Below are 17,028 nucleotides of genomic sequence, written 5' to 3'. Positions count from 1 at the left end.
GGAAAAATCTTAACTGGCAAGTTTGGCTAGCTGTATAACCCTGGAAAAAATCATGATTACGTGAGCAGATTAAGTCATTGTTTCAAGTTCATCTGTGGACGCTCGCAACACTCGTGTTGTCCTCCTGTGGTCATGGCGCTGCTGCAGGTCCATATGCAATCGTGTCCTTCAGTCTCTACGCGTCGCTGGATACGGCTACTGCTACGCACCCAGTGAACCTGTAACGATCTTTCCACTTTTGTGGCGCTTGAATGTACAGTTTTTCAGGTCGCCTTTGCCGTTCCATCTAAACTTTGACAGGGCAATGAAAGATTCTACAAATAAATAAGCTGTAGTTAGACCTGCTACGCCTAATTTGAGGATAACGAGTCGAAGAACCCATGAATCACACAGAGATTCAACGCGGTACATACTTATTCAACCTGGCATCAATCAAAACTCAAAAGTATGATCAGCAGTAACATGCATCATCTTGCAGATCAAGTAGTAACCAGCTAATAAACGAGTGATCTGCCATCCTTAAAATGAAAGGAGAAAACTTCATCAGCCATTCACTAGTTAACACAAAAGCACTATCATATCACCATTGCTAGCGATTCACGAACCAACAACGAAAGCACTACCACCAACATGAAAGCGTTACCAGTCTACCCCCATCAGATCAGGGAATTCGGCAACATGGCATATCGATCAATTGGCGTTCATTTCTTTTTTCCAAAGGCCGCATAGGACCGGACTCCACTATCATCATCACGATAACGAAATAAAACTGCAACCACAAAAGCAGCACCCAGAGGTGCCAAAGGAAACTAAAAAGCAGCTAAAACTACAGCCAGGGGAGTTCCAGTCCGCGTGCAAGACTAGCCTGCTACGAGAACGAAGAAAATACGCAGGTAGCAGAACAGTTTCAACTTTCTACAACGTAACCGAGCCCTTATGATCGATCGGATCGCTTGACTTCCCCAGAGCGCAAAAACCGCAGTTATGCTTGGTTCAGACACCAGAGGCTTTTCCTTCGGCGATCAGGCACCATCTGGGGTAACATCATCTTCATAGCTTCAGTGTTAATTAGTGATGCGAAGCAACATCGATTCAGGATCACGCGCTCCATCCGCATGATGAGCAACGGCCTCTCTCTGCAGCGGCGCTGAACCACCTTCGAGCGCTTCCTGGTCCACATCATTCTGGACACCTGCCGAGTAATTGTAACCATTCGCAGGGATGATATAGACCTCCATAGTTCTCTTCTGATTGCTCAGCAGCTCGAAGAGGCAGATATCACCCATCTTCAGATTGTTTTCTTCTACAAACTGTCTCCATCCACTTCCAAGCTTTCTATCGCAACGGTGGTCAAGGAACCGCACCCCCCACTTCTTGCCAAGCAGCTGAAGATCCATGTGCGGCTCCTCTCCAAGATATTTATTAGCATAGTACCTGGAGAAAGTCTGTTCACAAATTTGAACAGAAGATTTAGTAGATAATGGCATCAAGAGAACTCTATGTAAGATAACATGTTGACTGCTTCCTAAATTCGTGCGATAGTAAGAAGCAAACTGCATGTAAATTCAGAGATGACTGGTTACAAATCAACATTATCGAGAAGTGCTTTCATTAGTATTCCATAAGCAGCAGTTTACACTTTACACAGGCACCTACATGATCGGTGCAGAACACACATTAAAAAAAATAACGCACCAGAAAAAATCCTGAATCAACGTTGGTCTTGCTCATCACAGCAACAAAGATGGGGATCTCTGAGTGTATAGATTGGACCTTCTGCTTCACCACTTCCTTCTGAGCTGAAGTTAGTTTGGTCTTGCGCACGGTGATGTAACCGTCATTCAACTGCTCCTTCTGAGCTGAAGTTAATTTTGCCGCCTTCTTGACAATGGCATCCCGTCCTCCATGGCCATCTTCAGAGGAGAAAGAATCTCCTTCAAAAAGAAATGAAGATAGATTGGCCTTCTTCTTCCTGAGAATGTAATTGGAACCAGGCACATCACGTGTTCCATGGTTATCTTCAGAGGAGAAAGACTCTCCTGCGCCAAGAAAAGAGAACTACTAAATATAGCAATAGAGATATGAGAATGGTTTGCAAGGGAAGATATATCTATAATCGTAAACTGAGACCAGATGGCTCGGCGGAGGAAATATTTATTGCAGTGATTTTGCCTTGACATGACTCGTCCACTTCCATTTGGAAGTGCCGCTGCCTTTTCGTTGGTGGTGACTCTGGCAGTACCATTTGTATGGGCTGAGGATGTAAATGGGAACTTTTCACAGTCGTGTGCCTTTCTTGCACAAGAGGCGGAAAAAGATCCACAACTGAAAGTGCCTTCTCACAGCCAAGTTTATCAAAGATTATGACACTAAACTGGGAGTTTCCATTGTATCTGAGTACTATGGTGTCACCCATCTCTAGACCAAAGGTTTTAACGAATATGCCCCATCCCACTGTAAGGACAAGCTTTTCTTGGTTCTTGGCAACTGCAATAATGTAACTGCAACGGTTTTTTGCTTCAAGTATCATCTCTCTTGGGAACTCGCCCTTGAAACGCCGAACAAATTCTTCTGGGATGATCTGGAGAAAACAACCAATAGTTTTGTTTGAATGAACCGTAACCAGGATAAAAAAATATAGTCTCTATAATCAAAGCGAATTTGTCTGTTCAATATACCTGACAGCATGGTATAATTTGAACTATGAGGAATTTTTGTGCAAATAAATATACCTGAATGTGCTACAATGCTCGATTCAATCCAGGCATCAAATTAATATGAGACATGAGCAAAAGTTGCAAAGACTACATATAGTTGTGTATATGTCTCTAAAGCATTATATATCTCCACATAATCTAAAGTAGAAAGTAGAAAATCGTTGGTCTACAGAAAAACACCGAAGTAACTGATAAAAAGGAGTGTTACTGCATTTGGAATTTTGGATATAAATTTACCATCTCATGTTGAAAATCACCCATCATAACCATTAAGAAATATTTCTTTTCATCATCCAAGTTTGTGTAGTGATATTCAGTCCAGCTTTTGTATCTTTCAGAAGGCACATCTATCTTTTTAGAAGATCTGCAGTGCAAAATCCATCCGAAGTGAAATTTAGTACCAGGAAATGAAGGCATGAATAGTGAAGACTGGTATTTCACCCGATTTCATGTGCCTTGTTGGGATTTTCTTGGACCTGAGGCAAAAAAGGATCCACAACAACCGATAATGCTTTTTCACGGCCAAGCTTATCAAAGATTATGACATCAAACTGGCAGTTCCCATTGTATTTTAGTATTAAGGAATCACCCATCTGTAGATCATACTGTCCAACAAACTGCCTCCAACCCACTGTAAAGACAAGCTTTTCTTGGTTCTTGGCAACCACAATAGCGTGACTATAACCCTTTCGGCTTACTAGCTTGATCTCTCCTGGGATCTCACATTTGAAACGCCACACAAGTTCTTCTGGGAATATCTGCAGAAAGATAAAATAAAAAAGATTGGATGGATGGACAGTTTATAAACAAGATCCAAAAGACAGTAGTTACAATCAAGGTGTATCTTTGTCTTTATGATGCCTGGCTAGTATCTTACAAAAAAAACGAGGAAAATGAGTGTAGATCTTACCTGTGATTGCTGAAATAAAAACTATGTGGAATCTGACTGCGACGCAGAATTGAAAGTAGAAGATAGTTGAAACATCAATGGTCTTACAAAAATAGCACAGATAGATAATAGGGTTACCATCGCATCTCGGAAGTCACCCAACATAAGCACCAAGAAATGTTTCTCCTCATCATCCAAAAGTTTGTACCGATACTCATCCCATAGGTTCAATCTTTCTAAAGACGTGCACATCCTTTTAGCAGCCCCCCTGCAATGCAAAATTTATTAGCAATGATATATGGTATGAGGACATGAAGTCATGAACAATAAGCAGACATGTACTTTTTTTCTATTGTACTTGACCTAATGCCATGCACTCCACAATGTGCATTTGGAACTTCAATTCTTTCTTCATTTTATTTATTTTTTGTGAAGGCTAGAAGCTGTAAATTAACCAAGTCCAAGCACCTCTTGACGAAGAAAGCCTACAAACAGGCCGAAGGGGTCGCCCTCCCCCGATGGCGCTCTGTGAGCCTAACTTGATACCGCACCTGCTCCGCATCACCGGAGTCAGGGATTCATTGTAACTGCGGCCGGATCAGTCACCGGGCATTGCAAGGGGACACCAGCAAACGGCAATCCGAGGCACGAGCTGTTTGCCCAGAGAAGAATGCGAAGGCCGGAGACTCATCGCCGCCGAAGAATCTTATTTACGAGACCACCAACGCCGCCTCAAGCCGACTCAGAAGTATTGTGGATAACTAGATCTGCCATGGATTTGTGGGGCGGCTAGGGTTTTATTTTCTTTTTGGCAGGGGAAAGGTATTTTCTTTAGTTAGAAGAAAGGAACTTTGATTCAAACCATAACAAATAGATCAGAACAGGGTTTGGGATGGATTGGACAAGAACAAAAATCTCCATGAGAGACCACCAGATTTCTCTCCTCTGGCCGAGCGCCAACCTCACGCCGCTTCCTAACGTCGCCCCGATGCTCGTTGCGCCGCCGGCACCGACCACCCGGCCGGCGGCCGATTCGCCTGCGTGTGGGAGAGCTCCCTCGGCCCCATCCAGAGCGCGTTTGTGCAGTGCAGACAAGGCGTGGCCGGCCGTCGCCGCTGGCCACCGGAAAGACGCATGTCCCTCGTCCCCCACACACGCATAAATGTACTTGTGTTACATTACTAATGGAGTAAGGGAGATGTCAATGTGATGTTGGATCCAGAATCACGCCAAGACCCAAGGAAAAGATGGTGAAAATCGCCTGGGTTATTTAGCACTAGCAGAGGAACGGAGGTAAACAGGGTTTTCAGAAAGAATCGCCCCCTCACCCGCAAAAGAAAAAGGAAAGAAAAAAAGAAGAAGAAAGAAACGCCCCCACTACCAATGGAGAACTAATCGAAAGAAGCCGTTAGGAGATTTATTCTGGGATTGGACTACGATTAAGATGCTTAGATTTTACTATCTCGTGATTCTTACCTTGCTTATCCTGTCACCTTTGTCCTCCTTCTGGCCTCCTTCCGCCTGGCCCTGCTACTCTGCTAGTGCTAGTAGGATGTGACCACGCGCTGAGCGGAGAGAGCTCGTCCAGCACTTTGTTTCTTACAGTGAAAATAAACGACCTTAGCATTTGTTGTTTCACTGTCTTCGTGACAACCGAGGCCCCGTGAGCTGCTTTTTATTTGAGTTAACGCGTTGTCTCTCAGCACGGTCATTTAGGATACGGTAGATACTTAAGCTGGAACCTGCGAATGTAAAGACATGAGAAATTTTAAGGGTTTAGGGTTTAGACATGCTTTAGCCCCCAGTTCAAAAGAAAGAATGAAAGGCATAAAGATTTTGAAGGATAATATTTCTATAAAAAAATCTTTGGTATTGTTCTGGTATTGTTTGGAACAAAGAAATTGCTATTCTACATTTTTTTTAGCCTGCATGCCTCGATTCATTTCTTGTTCCTTCCATTTTATTTTTTGCTGTGGGACTGTCAATGTTGGATGCTGGTTTACCGGTAACTGTATTTTGTTGCTGGGGGGCTGTCAATGCTGGATGCTGGTTTGCCGGTAACTGTGTGCGTGGTGGTCTGGCATTGGGCACGTGTAAATGCATGGTGGTGTACGTGGTGCTTGCATGCTGCCATGCGTCCTGGCGTGGCCATCTGGCAGCTGCATGCTGTCTGTCTCCTGTTGCTGGACGGTGGCGCTCTAGCGCTGCCTGCCTGTAATCAACAACAAAAACAGTGCCACCAACAAGAAAGCATTAGCAGCCCACTGATGCCAGGGAATCCCGCAGCATCAGCGGCATGGCATATCCATCAATTTGAATTTGGCCTCCATTGTTTTCCAAACGGCCAACGAAGGACCGGGTTCCACTATCACCACGATAACTATCGAAAATAAACCGCGACCACAGAAGCAGCATCCAGAGGTGCAACAGGAAACTAAAAGGCAGCTATAACTACAGCCGGAGGAGTTCCAGGCCTGCCAAGATAACGAACAAAAAAATACAGAGGTAGATCGAGCACCACAACAGTTTCAAGTTTCTACCATACAGTGTAACCGAGGCCTTATGATCGATATATAGGATCGCTCGTTTAACCCCAGAGCGCAAAAACAGCAGTATGCATGCTTGGTTTAGACACCACGCTAGACTTTTCCTTGGGCGATCAGGCACCATCAGGGGCAACAGCATCATCTTCCATAGCTTCAGTTTTAGTGATGCGAAGCAACCTTGTGTCAGGATCACACGCTCCATCCGTATGATGAGTAGGAGCCCCTCCCCGGAACGCCGCTTCCCGGTCAGCACCATTCTGGAGACCTGCCCGATAATTGTCATCGTTTGCGGCGGGGATGATATGTACCTCCATGGTCCTCTCATCTCTCAGCAGTTCAAAGAGGCACATATCACCCATCTTCAGCTTGTTGTCTTCTACAAACCGTTTCCATCCATTTCCAAGCCTTTTATCGCAACTGTTTTCACGAAACCACACCGGCCACTCCTTGCCCATCACCTGAAGAGACAAGTGTCGCTTCTCTTTAAGATATGCCTTAGCATAGCGTTTTGGGAAAACCTGATTACAGTGGACAAAAGAGTTAGCAGATAATGGCAATAAAACTCTGTAAAATAGCATGTTCAATTGCTTCCTAAATTTGTACGATATTAGGAAGCAATCTCCAATCTGTATTCAAATTCAGAGATGGTAACTGATTATGAATTTACATTATTAGATAGCGTTTTCATTAGTATTCCACAAGCAGTACTTTACAGTTTAAACAGACACCTACATGATCGAAAGAAAATGGAACTCACCAGAAAGAATTCTAAAACAACGTTGCACTTGTGCATCACAGCAACAAAGAATGGGATCTCTGGTTGTATGGATTGGACCTTCTGCTTCACCACTTCCTTCTGAGCTGAAGTTAGTCTACTCTTGTGGGCGGTAATATAACGATCCTTCAACTGCTCCTTCTGAAATGAAGATCGTACCTTCTTCCAGACAATGCATTCGGAACCAGTCACTTCACGTACTTCTTCAGAGGAGACATCATCTTCTGTGCAAAGAAAACAGAACAATTAAATATTAGCTACACAAATATGATAATGATTTGCAAGGGAAGGCATAGCTATAATCGTAAACTGAGACCTGATGACCCGCCGGAGGAAATACTTATCACAGTGCTGTTATCTTGACATGACTTGTCCCTTTCCATTTGGAGGCGTGGTGACTCCATTGGCATCAGTATGGCATCCCTTTTCGTTGGTGGTGACTCTGGCAGTACCATTTGTATGGGCTGAGGATAGAAATCAGAAATTTTCACAGTATCAGTAGCACTTGTGCGCCTTTCTTGCACGGGAGGCGGAGATGATGCCTTCTCACAACCAGATTCATCGAAGATTATGACATTAAACTGAGAGTTCCCATTGTATCTGAATACCATGGCGTCACCCATCTCTAGACCAAAGGTTTCAATGAAATTATCCCATCCCACTATAAGGACAAGGTTTTCATTGTTCTTGGCAACTCCAATTTCATAACTGCAACGATTTTGTGTTTCAAGTATCATCTCTCCTGGGAATTCGCCCTTGAAACACTGAACAAATTCTTTTGGGATGATCTGGAGAGGAACAATCAATAATTTTGTTTGAAAAATGGTTTGTAAACAGGATAAAAAAGATACTCTCTAATCAAAGCAAATTTGTCTGAGATGCCAAGGGAAATAAAGAAGAGTAGTATCATAGGAACAATGTGAATGCCAAAAGCCTATTATCCTTACTTTAAACTGTGAGGAATTGCAAACAAACATATCTGAATGTGCTACCATGCTGGATTCAATGTTTTTGCAAAAACTACATATAGTTTGTGTCTCTAAAAGAATATATATTGCTATAGAATTTAAACAAGAAAGTAGAAATTTATTGGTCTTCAGGAAAACAACAAAATAACTGATAAAAGGAAGTGGTGCTGTATTTGAATATGAATTTACCATCTCATGTTGAAAATTGTCCATCATAAGCACCAAGAAATATTTCTTCTCATCATCCAAGTTTGCGTAGTGATATTCAATCCGGCTTTTTCTTCTTTTCCGAGGCACTTCCATCTTTTGAGAATAGCTGCAGTGTGAAAGCCATTTGAAGTGAAATTTGGTGCCAAGAAATAAAGACATGAATAATAAAGTATAGTATTTCACCCGTTTTCATGTGCCTCGTTGCACCTGTCTTGGACCTGAGGCCAAAAAGGATCCAGAACAACCAATAATGCTTTTTCAGGACCAAGCTTATCAAAGATCATGACACTAAACTGAGAGTTCCCTTTGTATCTGAATATTAAGGAATCATCCTCCTGTAGATCATAGCTTTCAACAAATTGCCGCCAACCCACTGTAAGGACATGCTTTTCTTGGTTCTTGGCAACCACAATAGTGTGACAGTAACCATTTCGAGTTTCTAGCTTGATCTCTCCTGGGATCTCGCCTTTGAAATACGGCACAACATCTTTTGGGATTATCTGCAGACAGAAATCTTGATATCAATATATTACCTTTATAAAAAAATTCTACAGAAAAAATAGATTTTTTTGGATAGACGGTTTATGCGCAGATCCAAACGACACACTTGACCAGTATCTTAATGAAGGTGTGTCGTTTTTGCCTTTCTCATACTTCACCAGTATCTTAATCTTAAGAAAAACAAGGGAAATGGCTCTGGATCTTACTTGTGGTCCAATTTTTGTAAACTAACTGAATTGATTATGTGATCTTACTTTAGATTTAGTGATCTTACTTGCGGTCCAATTTTTGTGATTCACAGAAAAACAGGGAATTGACTGCAATTCACAGAATCTAAAGTACTGTACTAGATATCATTGTTCTTAAAAAAAAAGCACAGATAGATAATAGGGTTACCATCGCATCTTGGAAATCACCCAATATAAGCACCAAGAAATACTGCTTTTCATCATCCAAATTCTTGTAGTGTTGCTCATCCCGCAGCTTGCAGCTTTCAAAAGACGTGCCCATCCTTTTAGCAGCCCCTCTGCAGTGCAAAATTAATTAACAGTGATAGGTGGTAAGAGGACATGATGTCATGAACAACAAGAAGACTTGGCACTAAAGTACAAAAAAGAAGACTTGTACTTGACCGGATTTCATGTACACCCTAAATGTGGATTTACTTCACAGAGGGAGCACTCCTCGATGTAGATTTGGTACTTTGATCCTTTCTTCTTTTTTTTCAAGGTCACAAGCTATATATCAACCAAGTCCAAGCTTTAAAAGAGCACCTCTTGATGGGAAATACACTTTGGTTTATGGTTGTATATACCCCCTATATGGGGATTTCTTTTTAATAATTAAACAAAAAGTCAAAATAGTTAAGAACTATTTTTAGAATAAACTTGACTTACGTTTGCACAAAAAAAACGTTAACTTCATAGTAAAGAATACAAAATTTATTTGCTATTATAGGTCACTATTCACACTATTTTGGCTAAAATTTTGTTTTTTTAAAAGAAGTCAAAGGGGAATTTTCTTTTTGTGGAATTTTTCTCACGAGTATAATGGAAGGTTAAGTTTATTTCATATTTTTTTTATTTTTTATTGAATTACTAAAAAAATCCATATAGGGTGTAGATGTCCCATAGACTCTTGAGGAAGAATAATAAGAGTACAAACGGCCCGAGGGGAATTTTCCATCCTCTCCCGACATGCACAAATTTGGTGTCTTGCATTGAGCCTAGCTCGAAACAGCACCTGCTCCGAATCACCATAGCCATGGAGTCATTGTAGCTGCAGCTGGGAGGTAATTAAACCGGACGTTGCCAGGGGCCTCCATTGCTTGTATCTGAACAAGAAAGAAAAAATCATAACTAATCGATCAGAAGTTCAGAACAGGATTTGCGATGGATTGGACAAGAAGAAGAAAAATCTCCATGAGACCACCCAATTTCTCCGGTCTGGCCGAGCTGAGATCATCCAGCTCTCCAACCTCACGCCGCCTCCTACCCTCGTCGTCGCTCCCATGGCCCATGGGGCCTCCCGACTGCGAACCGACGGCTCGACGTGGTAACCAGAACCCCCGATGCTCCCTCGACTGACGGCTCGTTACGCCGGCGGCCGATTTCCCGGCGTGTCGGAGAGCTCGCTCGACTCCACTGAGAGCGCGTGCAGTGCAGAAAGGGTTATGCGAATGCGATGTTGGATCCAGTATCACGGCAAGACCCAAGGAAAGGATGGTGAAAATCGTCTGGGTTATTTACCACTGGCAGAGAAACAGAGGAAACAGGACTTTCACAAAAAGAATCTTCTCCTGCATTTTGAGATAATAAAAACGTCCTTTATCGAAAACAAAGAATCTTCTCATCTAATAGATGAGGCAAATCTTATGCCTCCATTTTGAGAAAAAAAATGAAATCAGCCTCACCCCCAACCCTCATCGACAACTGTAAATCGAAATAAAGAAGCCACCCCGGGGAATGGGAATACAATGCTTAGATTTTGTCTCCCGATTCTTACCTTGCTTATCTTGTCACCTTGGTTCTCCTTCTTGGCCTTGCTTCTCTGCTTGTAGGATACGACGACGCTGAGCGGAGAGAGCTCGCCCGGCAGTACTGATCCAACTCCCCAAGACCTCAGCACTCATGTAAAAGGATAAAAGACCTCGGCATTTGTTGTTTCACTGTCTTCACAACAACCGAAGCGTGGCCTTTTTACAACACGGTAGATACTTGACGCGGTGTTTTATGGCATCATGTACAGTACGAGTATATAACTGTAAATCTGTAATAGGTGTCAATTGAAAGTATAGTACTCCGTCCGTATAACCGACTTCTGTTATACTCGTATAAAGACACCGATGCACGACACAAGATTACAAAGGGGCGACCGGATCTGTACCTGAATACTACTGCAGGTATGGGCAGAGCGGCGCGCCCGATTACAGGAAGAGTGCCTCTGTTTGACTGTTTCGTTGGCAGTTTTAGGTGGGTCGGATCTCTGTAGACTGTAGCGTCGTTGTTGACTGATGAGCTGAGCCTGCCTGCCTCCTTTCCTGCAGGCTTGCTGGTAACTGCACACGTGGCGGTCTGGTATCGGGGACGTGTAAATGCATGGTGGTGTACGTGGTGCTTGCATGCTGTCGTGTGTCCTGTATGTTGGCCATATGGCGCAGCTGAATGCTGTTTGTCTGTCTCCTGTTGCTGGACGGTGGCGCTCCAGTGCTCAGCATGGCATATCGATCAATTTGGATTTGGCATCCATTGTCTTCCAAACGGCCAGCGAAGGACCGGGTTCCACCATCACCACGATAACTAACGAAATAAACAGCGACCACAAAAGCAGCCTCCATACGTGCAACAGGAAACTAAAAGGCAGCTAAAACTACAGCCTCCATACGTGCAATGGATTAAAAGGCAGCTAAAACTACAGCCAACAGAAATAACGAACAAAATACAGAGGTAGGTCGAGCATCAGAACAGTTTCAAGTTTCTACTACAAATCTAGTCCCTCCGTTCCGAAATATAAGTCTTTTTAGACATTTCAAATGGATTACAACATACGGATGTATGTAGACATATTTTAGAGTGTAGATTCACTCATTTTGCTCCGTGTGTAATCACCTATTGAAATCTCTAGAAAGACTTATATTTTGGAACGGAGGGAGTACAATGTAACTGAGGCCTCATGATCGATATATAGGATCGCTCGTTTAACCCACACCACGCCAGATTTTTGCTTCAGCGATCAGGCACTCAGGGGCAACAACATCATCCTCCATAGCTTCAGTTTTAGCGATGTGAAGCAACCTTGAGACAGGAGCACGCGCCCCATCAGCCTGATGAGCAAGAGCCCCTCTCTGGAACGCTGCTTCACGGTCAGCATCACTGAGACGTGCCCAGTAATTGACAAATTTCGCGCGGATGATAAAGACCGTCATGGTTCCCCTCTCATCGGTCAACAGTTTAAAGAGGCAGATATCGCCCATCTTCAGCTTGTTGCCTTCTACAAACTGCTTCCATCCGATCCTGAGCTTATTACCACCATTGTTTTCACCGAACCGCACCCCCCACTTCCTTTCCCGCCGCCGAAGACACATGCTTGGCTCCTCTCTGAGATATTTCTTAGCATAGTGTCTGGGAAAAGTCTGTTTAAAGTGACCAAAAGAGTTAGCAGATAATGGCAAAAAAACTCTGTAAAATAACATGTTGAATTGCTTCCTAAATTTGTACGATATTAGGAAGCAATCTTCAATCTGTATTTAAATTCAGACATGACTGGTTATGAATTTGCATTATGAGATAATGTTTCATTAATATTCCATAAGCAGCACTTAACAGTTTACACAGGCAGCTAGATGATCGATGCAGGACACACATTAAAAAAATGGAACTCACCAGATTGAATCTTGAATTCAGGTTAGACTTGCGCATCACAGCAGCAAAGATGGGGATCTCTGAGTCTATGGAATGGACCTTATGCTTCACAACTTCCTTCTGAGCTGGAGTTAGTTTGGTCTTGTTCACGGTAATGTAACCATCCTTCAACTGCTCCTTCTGAATTGAAGATAGCCTGACCTTCTTCTTCCTGACGGTGAAATTGGAACCAGGCACTTCACGTACTCCATATTCTTCTTCATCTTCACGTACTCCATATTCTTCTTCAGAGGAGAAACAATCTCCTGTGCCAAGAAATAGGGCTAAATATTAGCTACAAAAATATGAGAATGATTTGCAAGGGAAGATATATCTACAATAGTAAACTGAGACCTGATGACTCGCAGGAGGAAGTACTTATCACGGTGTTCTTGTCTTGACATGACTTGTCCGTTTCCATTTGGAGGCGTGGTGACTCCATTGGCATCTCTTTCCCTATGCTAAATGGCTGCGTTTGTATGGCCTGAGGACGAAAATGAGAACTTTTCACAGTATCAGTAGCACTTGTTCGCCTTTCTTGCGCAGGAGGTGGAGAAGGATCCACAAAAACTGATGATACCTTCTCACAGCCAAGTTCATCAAAGATTATGACATTAAATCGTGAGTTCCCAATGTATCTAAATACTATGGTGTCACCCATCTCTAGACCAAAGGTCCCAACAAATTTCCCCCATCCCACTGTAAGGACAAGATTTCCATTGTTCTTGGCAACTCCAATTACGTAACTGTGGCAATTTTGTGTTTCAAGTATCATCTCTCTTGGGAATTCGCCCTTGAAGCGCTGAACAAATACTTCTGGGATGATCTGGAGAGAAACAAGCAATATTTTTGTTTGAAAAATGGACCGTCAACAGGATGAAAAAGATACTCTCTGTAATCAAAGCATATTTTGTCTGTTCAATATATCTGACATACCAAGGGAAATGAATAAGACTAGTATCTTAGTAACAATGTGAATGCCTAAAGCATATCTTTACTTTAAACGATGAGGACGCTTTTTGTGAACAAACATCACTAAACGTGCTACCATGCTGGATTCAATCCAAGCATCAAATTAACATGAGACATAACAAAAAGTTGCAAAGACTATATATAGTTTGTGTACACCTCTAAAGCAATATATATCTCCATATAATTTAAATTAGAAAGTACACAAATCATTGGAATCATTGGAATCCAGAAAAACAACAAAGTAACTGATAAAAGGGTGTTACTGTATTTGAATATGCATTTACCATCTCATGTTGAAAATCGCCCATCATATGCACCAAGAAATATTTCTTCTCATCATCCAAGTTTGCGTAGTGATATTCAGTCCGGCTCTTGCATCTTTCCGAAGGCACATCCATCTTTTTAGAAGACCTGCCGTGCAAAATATATTTCAAGTGAAATTTGGTACCAGGAAATGAAGCAGTGAATAATAAAGTTTAATATTTAACCCGATTTCATGTGCCTCGTTGCGCCTGTCTTGGACCCGATGCAAAAAAGGATCCAGAACAACTGATAATGCTTTTTCACGACCAAGCTTATCAAAGGTCATGACATTAAACTGAGAGTTCCCTTTGTATCTGAACATTAAGGAATCACCAATCAGTAGATCATAGTTTTCGATGAATTGCCGCCAACCCACTGTAAGGACAAGCTTTTCTTGGTTCTTGGCAACCACAATAGTGTGACTGTAACCATTTCGGGTTTCTAGCTTGATCTCTCCTGGGATCTCACCTTTCAAGCGCCGCACAACTTCTTCCGGGATTATCTGCAGAAAGATAAATCTTGATAAAGAAATAATTTTTTGATGGAAAGTCTATGCGCAAGATCCAAATGACACTAGTTATAATCGAGGTATGTCCTCTTTGCCTTTTTCTTACCTGACCGGTATCTTAATCTTAGAAAAAACAAGGATAATGACTTTCTTACTTGTAATTGCCCAAAAAAAACTATGTGGAAATTTGGTGTGAACTAACTGAGTAGTCTGCCTGTCAAAGGAATTGACTGCAACACAGAATCTAAAGTAGTACGTAGATAGTAGAAACATCATTGGTCTTAGAAAACACATATAGGTAAGAGGGTTACCATCGAATCTTGGAAATCACCCAACATAAGCACCAAGAAATACTTCTTTTCATCATCCAAATGCTTGTAGTATTGCTCATCCGGCAGCTTGCAGCTTCCAAAAGATATGCCCATCCTTTTAGCCGCCCCTGTGCAGTGCAAAATTAATTTACAGTGATAGGTGGTAAGAGGATATTATGTCATGAACAATAAGAAGATTTGTACTTGACCCGATATTCATGTACTCCTCAATATGAATTTGGAACTTTGATTCTTAAAAAAAAGGGTACGTCTATATATAACCAAGTCCAACCTTTACAAGAACACCCTTTGATGAAGATAATAGAGTTACAAACGGCCCGAGGGGAATTTGTCATCCTATCCCAACCTGCATTGATGGCTTGCCTTGAGCCTGGCTAGATACATCACCTGCTCTGAATCACCATAGTCCATAGCCATGGAGTCATTCTGTCATTGTAACTGCAGCCGGGAAGTAACCAGACGTTGCCAGGGGACAACAACGACAACGACAATCCGAGGCACAGGCACGAGCTATCGACCTGAAGACGAAGGCGAAGACAGGACAAGGAGACCCAATCCCACATAAACGCCGAAAGCACCGCTTCAGGATCTTATTGACGAGACCTCCGAAGCGACCGCGAACCAAGGCATAACCGCATAAGCATTGTTGTTTGACAACTCTTCCCCACAACCCGACAGACCGGATCTGTAAACACCAATACTGCGTCCTGCGGCGACGCTAGAACCATCGTCGCCGCAACGTGGAAGGGCCGGAGTTACTTATTCCACCGCGCCAACGCCTCCACTGCCCAAACAATCGACACGAGGACACTAAAACCTAAAAAAGTAGACAGAGGCCACACGAGCGTGAAGATTCAAGGTCTCCTCCGCCTCCTGTCAACCGAAATAGGCAACGGGGGCGAGGGAGGCCGACTGAATCCGCCAGCGAGGAGGAGATCTGTGTGGTGGGCTGGTGGCTAGGGTTTGTTTAGGGAGAGGTCTATTCTTTATTTTTATTTTTTAGTTTGATTTGAAGAAAGGGACTTTGATTCAAGCCACAACTAATGGATGAGAAGAGGATTCGCCATGGATTGGACAAGAGATTTCTCCAGGAACCCAAGTTCTCTCATCTGGCCGAGCTGAGCTCGTCCCCAGCTCGCCAACCTCACGCCGCCTCCTATCCTTTTCCCCATGGCCCATGGGGCCTCCCCTCTGCCAACTGACGCCCCGACGTGGTGACCTGCAAGAAAGAAAAAAAAAACGATTCTCCAGCACAAACCACCTCGCCGGCGGCCGATTCTCCGGCGTGTTGGGAGCTCCCTCGGCCCCACCGAGAGCACGCCAGGGCCACCACGGCCGTCGCGCTGTGCACCGGCATGTATCACAACGTCGCCGTCACACCCTCCCCCATCTCTCCACGCACAAATGTACTTGTATTGACCATGTTACTAACAAAGGGAAATGCGATGTCGCATTCAGAATCACGCCACCAAGGCCAAGGAAAGGATGGTCAAAATCATCCGAGTTACTACTAGTCTACTACTACCACTATTTAGCACTAGTAAAGGAACAGAAGAAAGAGGATTTTCAGAAAGAATCACCCCCGTCCCCAACCGCATCGACAACTGAATCGAAAGAAGCCACCCGGAGAGTCATTCTGGGACTGGAAATACGATGCTTAAGATTTTTATCTTGCGATTCCTACCTTGCTTATCCTGCCGCCTTTACTTCTCCTTCTCGCCGCCTTCGGCTGGTCTCTGCCAGTAGTAGTATGTGGAGTGACAACGCTGAGCGGAGGGAGCTCGTCCAGCTCCAGCAGTACCAGTCCAGCTTCTGAAGACCTCAGCATTCATTTTCATTCATGTAAAAAGAAAAAAGACCTCAGCATTTGCTGTTTCACTGTCTTCACGGCAACCGAGGCCCTTTCGTCTGAAATAACTCACCCTCAGTACTCAGCATGCTTTCCTACGAGCCTGTGTACTGCTAGCTGGGTTCAGGCCTGTGGCATGGGCAGACTAGCAGGGTAAAGGTGTGTTGTCAAATCGTGGCATGGCCTCTCTCTCTAAGAAAAGAAATTTCCAGGTATGGCATACGTGGTGGGAGTCTCCGCCAAACTTTTTCCGGAGGAAGCGGTCCGTGGGGCTCCGGTCAGCCTTCACTCTTCGGTCAACTATGAGGCTGCAGCAACTTCAATGCACGATCTCCGACAGACGTTTTGTTCGTTTATTTTTTGTTCGTTTGAGGCAGGAAAATGGACAGAACCATTCGCTTGCGGTTACGTGGCCATCGATGCGCTTAATCGGCATTTCTCGTCCTAAACCGTCCGAGTTTATAGACTTCGATTTATTTAAAAAAACTTGCAAATAATATGAAAACATAAATATAAACATAAACGTCCATACGTCCATAGTACCCAAGTTCAAGATCGG

At 43.3% G+C, this 17,028-nt stretch overlaps 3 protein-coding genes across 5 annotated transcripts; all 3 read right to left on the bottom strand.

Moving 5' to 3' along the window:
* Positions 1–938: 938 nt before the first annotated feature.
* Positions 939–3,858, bottom strand: LOC147973224 (putative B3 domain-containing protein Os03g0621600). Its single transcript, XM_087521975.1, has 6 exons — positions 3,745–3,858; positions 3,159–3,475; positions 2,955–3,081; positions 2,131–2,581; positions 1,696–2,039; positions 939–1,445 (listed from the first exon to the last, which is right to left on the bottom strand). The coding sequence occupies exons 1-6, from the start codon at positions 3,856–3,858 to the stop codon at positions 1,065–1,067; spliced, it is 1,734 nt and encodes a 577-aa protein (XP_087378101.1). The 3' UTR covers positions 939–1,064.
* A 2,170-nt stretch (positions 3,859–6,028) lies between these two features.
* Positions 6,029–11,015, bottom strand: LOC125507462 (putative B3 domain-containing protein Os03g0621600). Its single transcript, XM_087521973.1, has 9 exons — positions 10,992–11,015; positions 10,611–10,874; positions 9,849–9,939; positions 9,003–9,132; positions 8,289–8,605; positions 8,085–8,211; positions 7,244–7,715; positions 6,910–7,151; positions 6,029–6,670 (listed from the first exon to the last, which is right to left on the bottom strand). Exons 3-9 carry the CDS (start codon positions 9,869–9,871, stop codon positions 6,266–6,268), a joined length of 1,716 nt encoding a protein of 571 aa, XP_087378099.1. The 5' UTR covers positions 9,872–9,939; positions 10,611–10,874; positions 10,992–11,015; the 3' UTR covers positions 6,029–6,265.
* A 484-nt stretch (positions 11,016–11,499) lies between these two features.
* Positions 11,500–16,543, bottom strand: LOC125510951 (putative B3 domain-containing protein Os08g0325100). Of its 3 annotated transcripts, none has more exons than XM_087521970.1 (7): positions 16,305–16,543; positions 14,600–14,727; positions 13,966–14,282; positions 13,762–13,888; positions 12,860–13,331; positions 12,488–12,771; positions 11,500–12,237 (listed from the first exon to the last, which is right to left on the bottom strand). In XM_087521970.1, exons 2-7 carry the CDS (start codon positions 14,711–14,713, stop codon positions 11,803–11,805), a joined length of 1,749 nt encoding a protein of 582 aa, XP_087378096.1. In that variant the 5' UTR covers positions 14,714–14,727; positions 16,305–16,543; the 3' UTR covers positions 11,500–11,802. The 3 variants fall into 3 exon arrangements, with proteins under 3 accessions (XP_087378096.1, XP_087378097.1, XP_087378098.1); XM_087521971.1 differs by having other exon boundaries at positions 14,600–14,722; positions 16,306–16,543; XM_087521972.1 differs by lacking the exon at positions 16,305–16,543 and adding an exon at positions 14,892–16,173.
* Between the last annotated feature and the right edge of the window lie 485 nt (positions 16,544–17,028).

The sequence above is a fragment of the Triticum urartu genome, chromosome 5A, assembly GCF_056163025.1.
Source record: "Triticum urartu cultivar PI428250 chromosome 5A, HENAU_Tu73, whole genome shotgun sequence".
Lineage (NCBI taxonomy): Eukaryota > Viridiplantae > Streptophyta > Magnoliopsida > Poales > Poaceae > Triticum > Triticum urartu.
The sequence above is the reverse complement of the archived record's forward strand: the minus strand, read 5'-3'. Positions and strand labels throughout refer to the sequence as shown.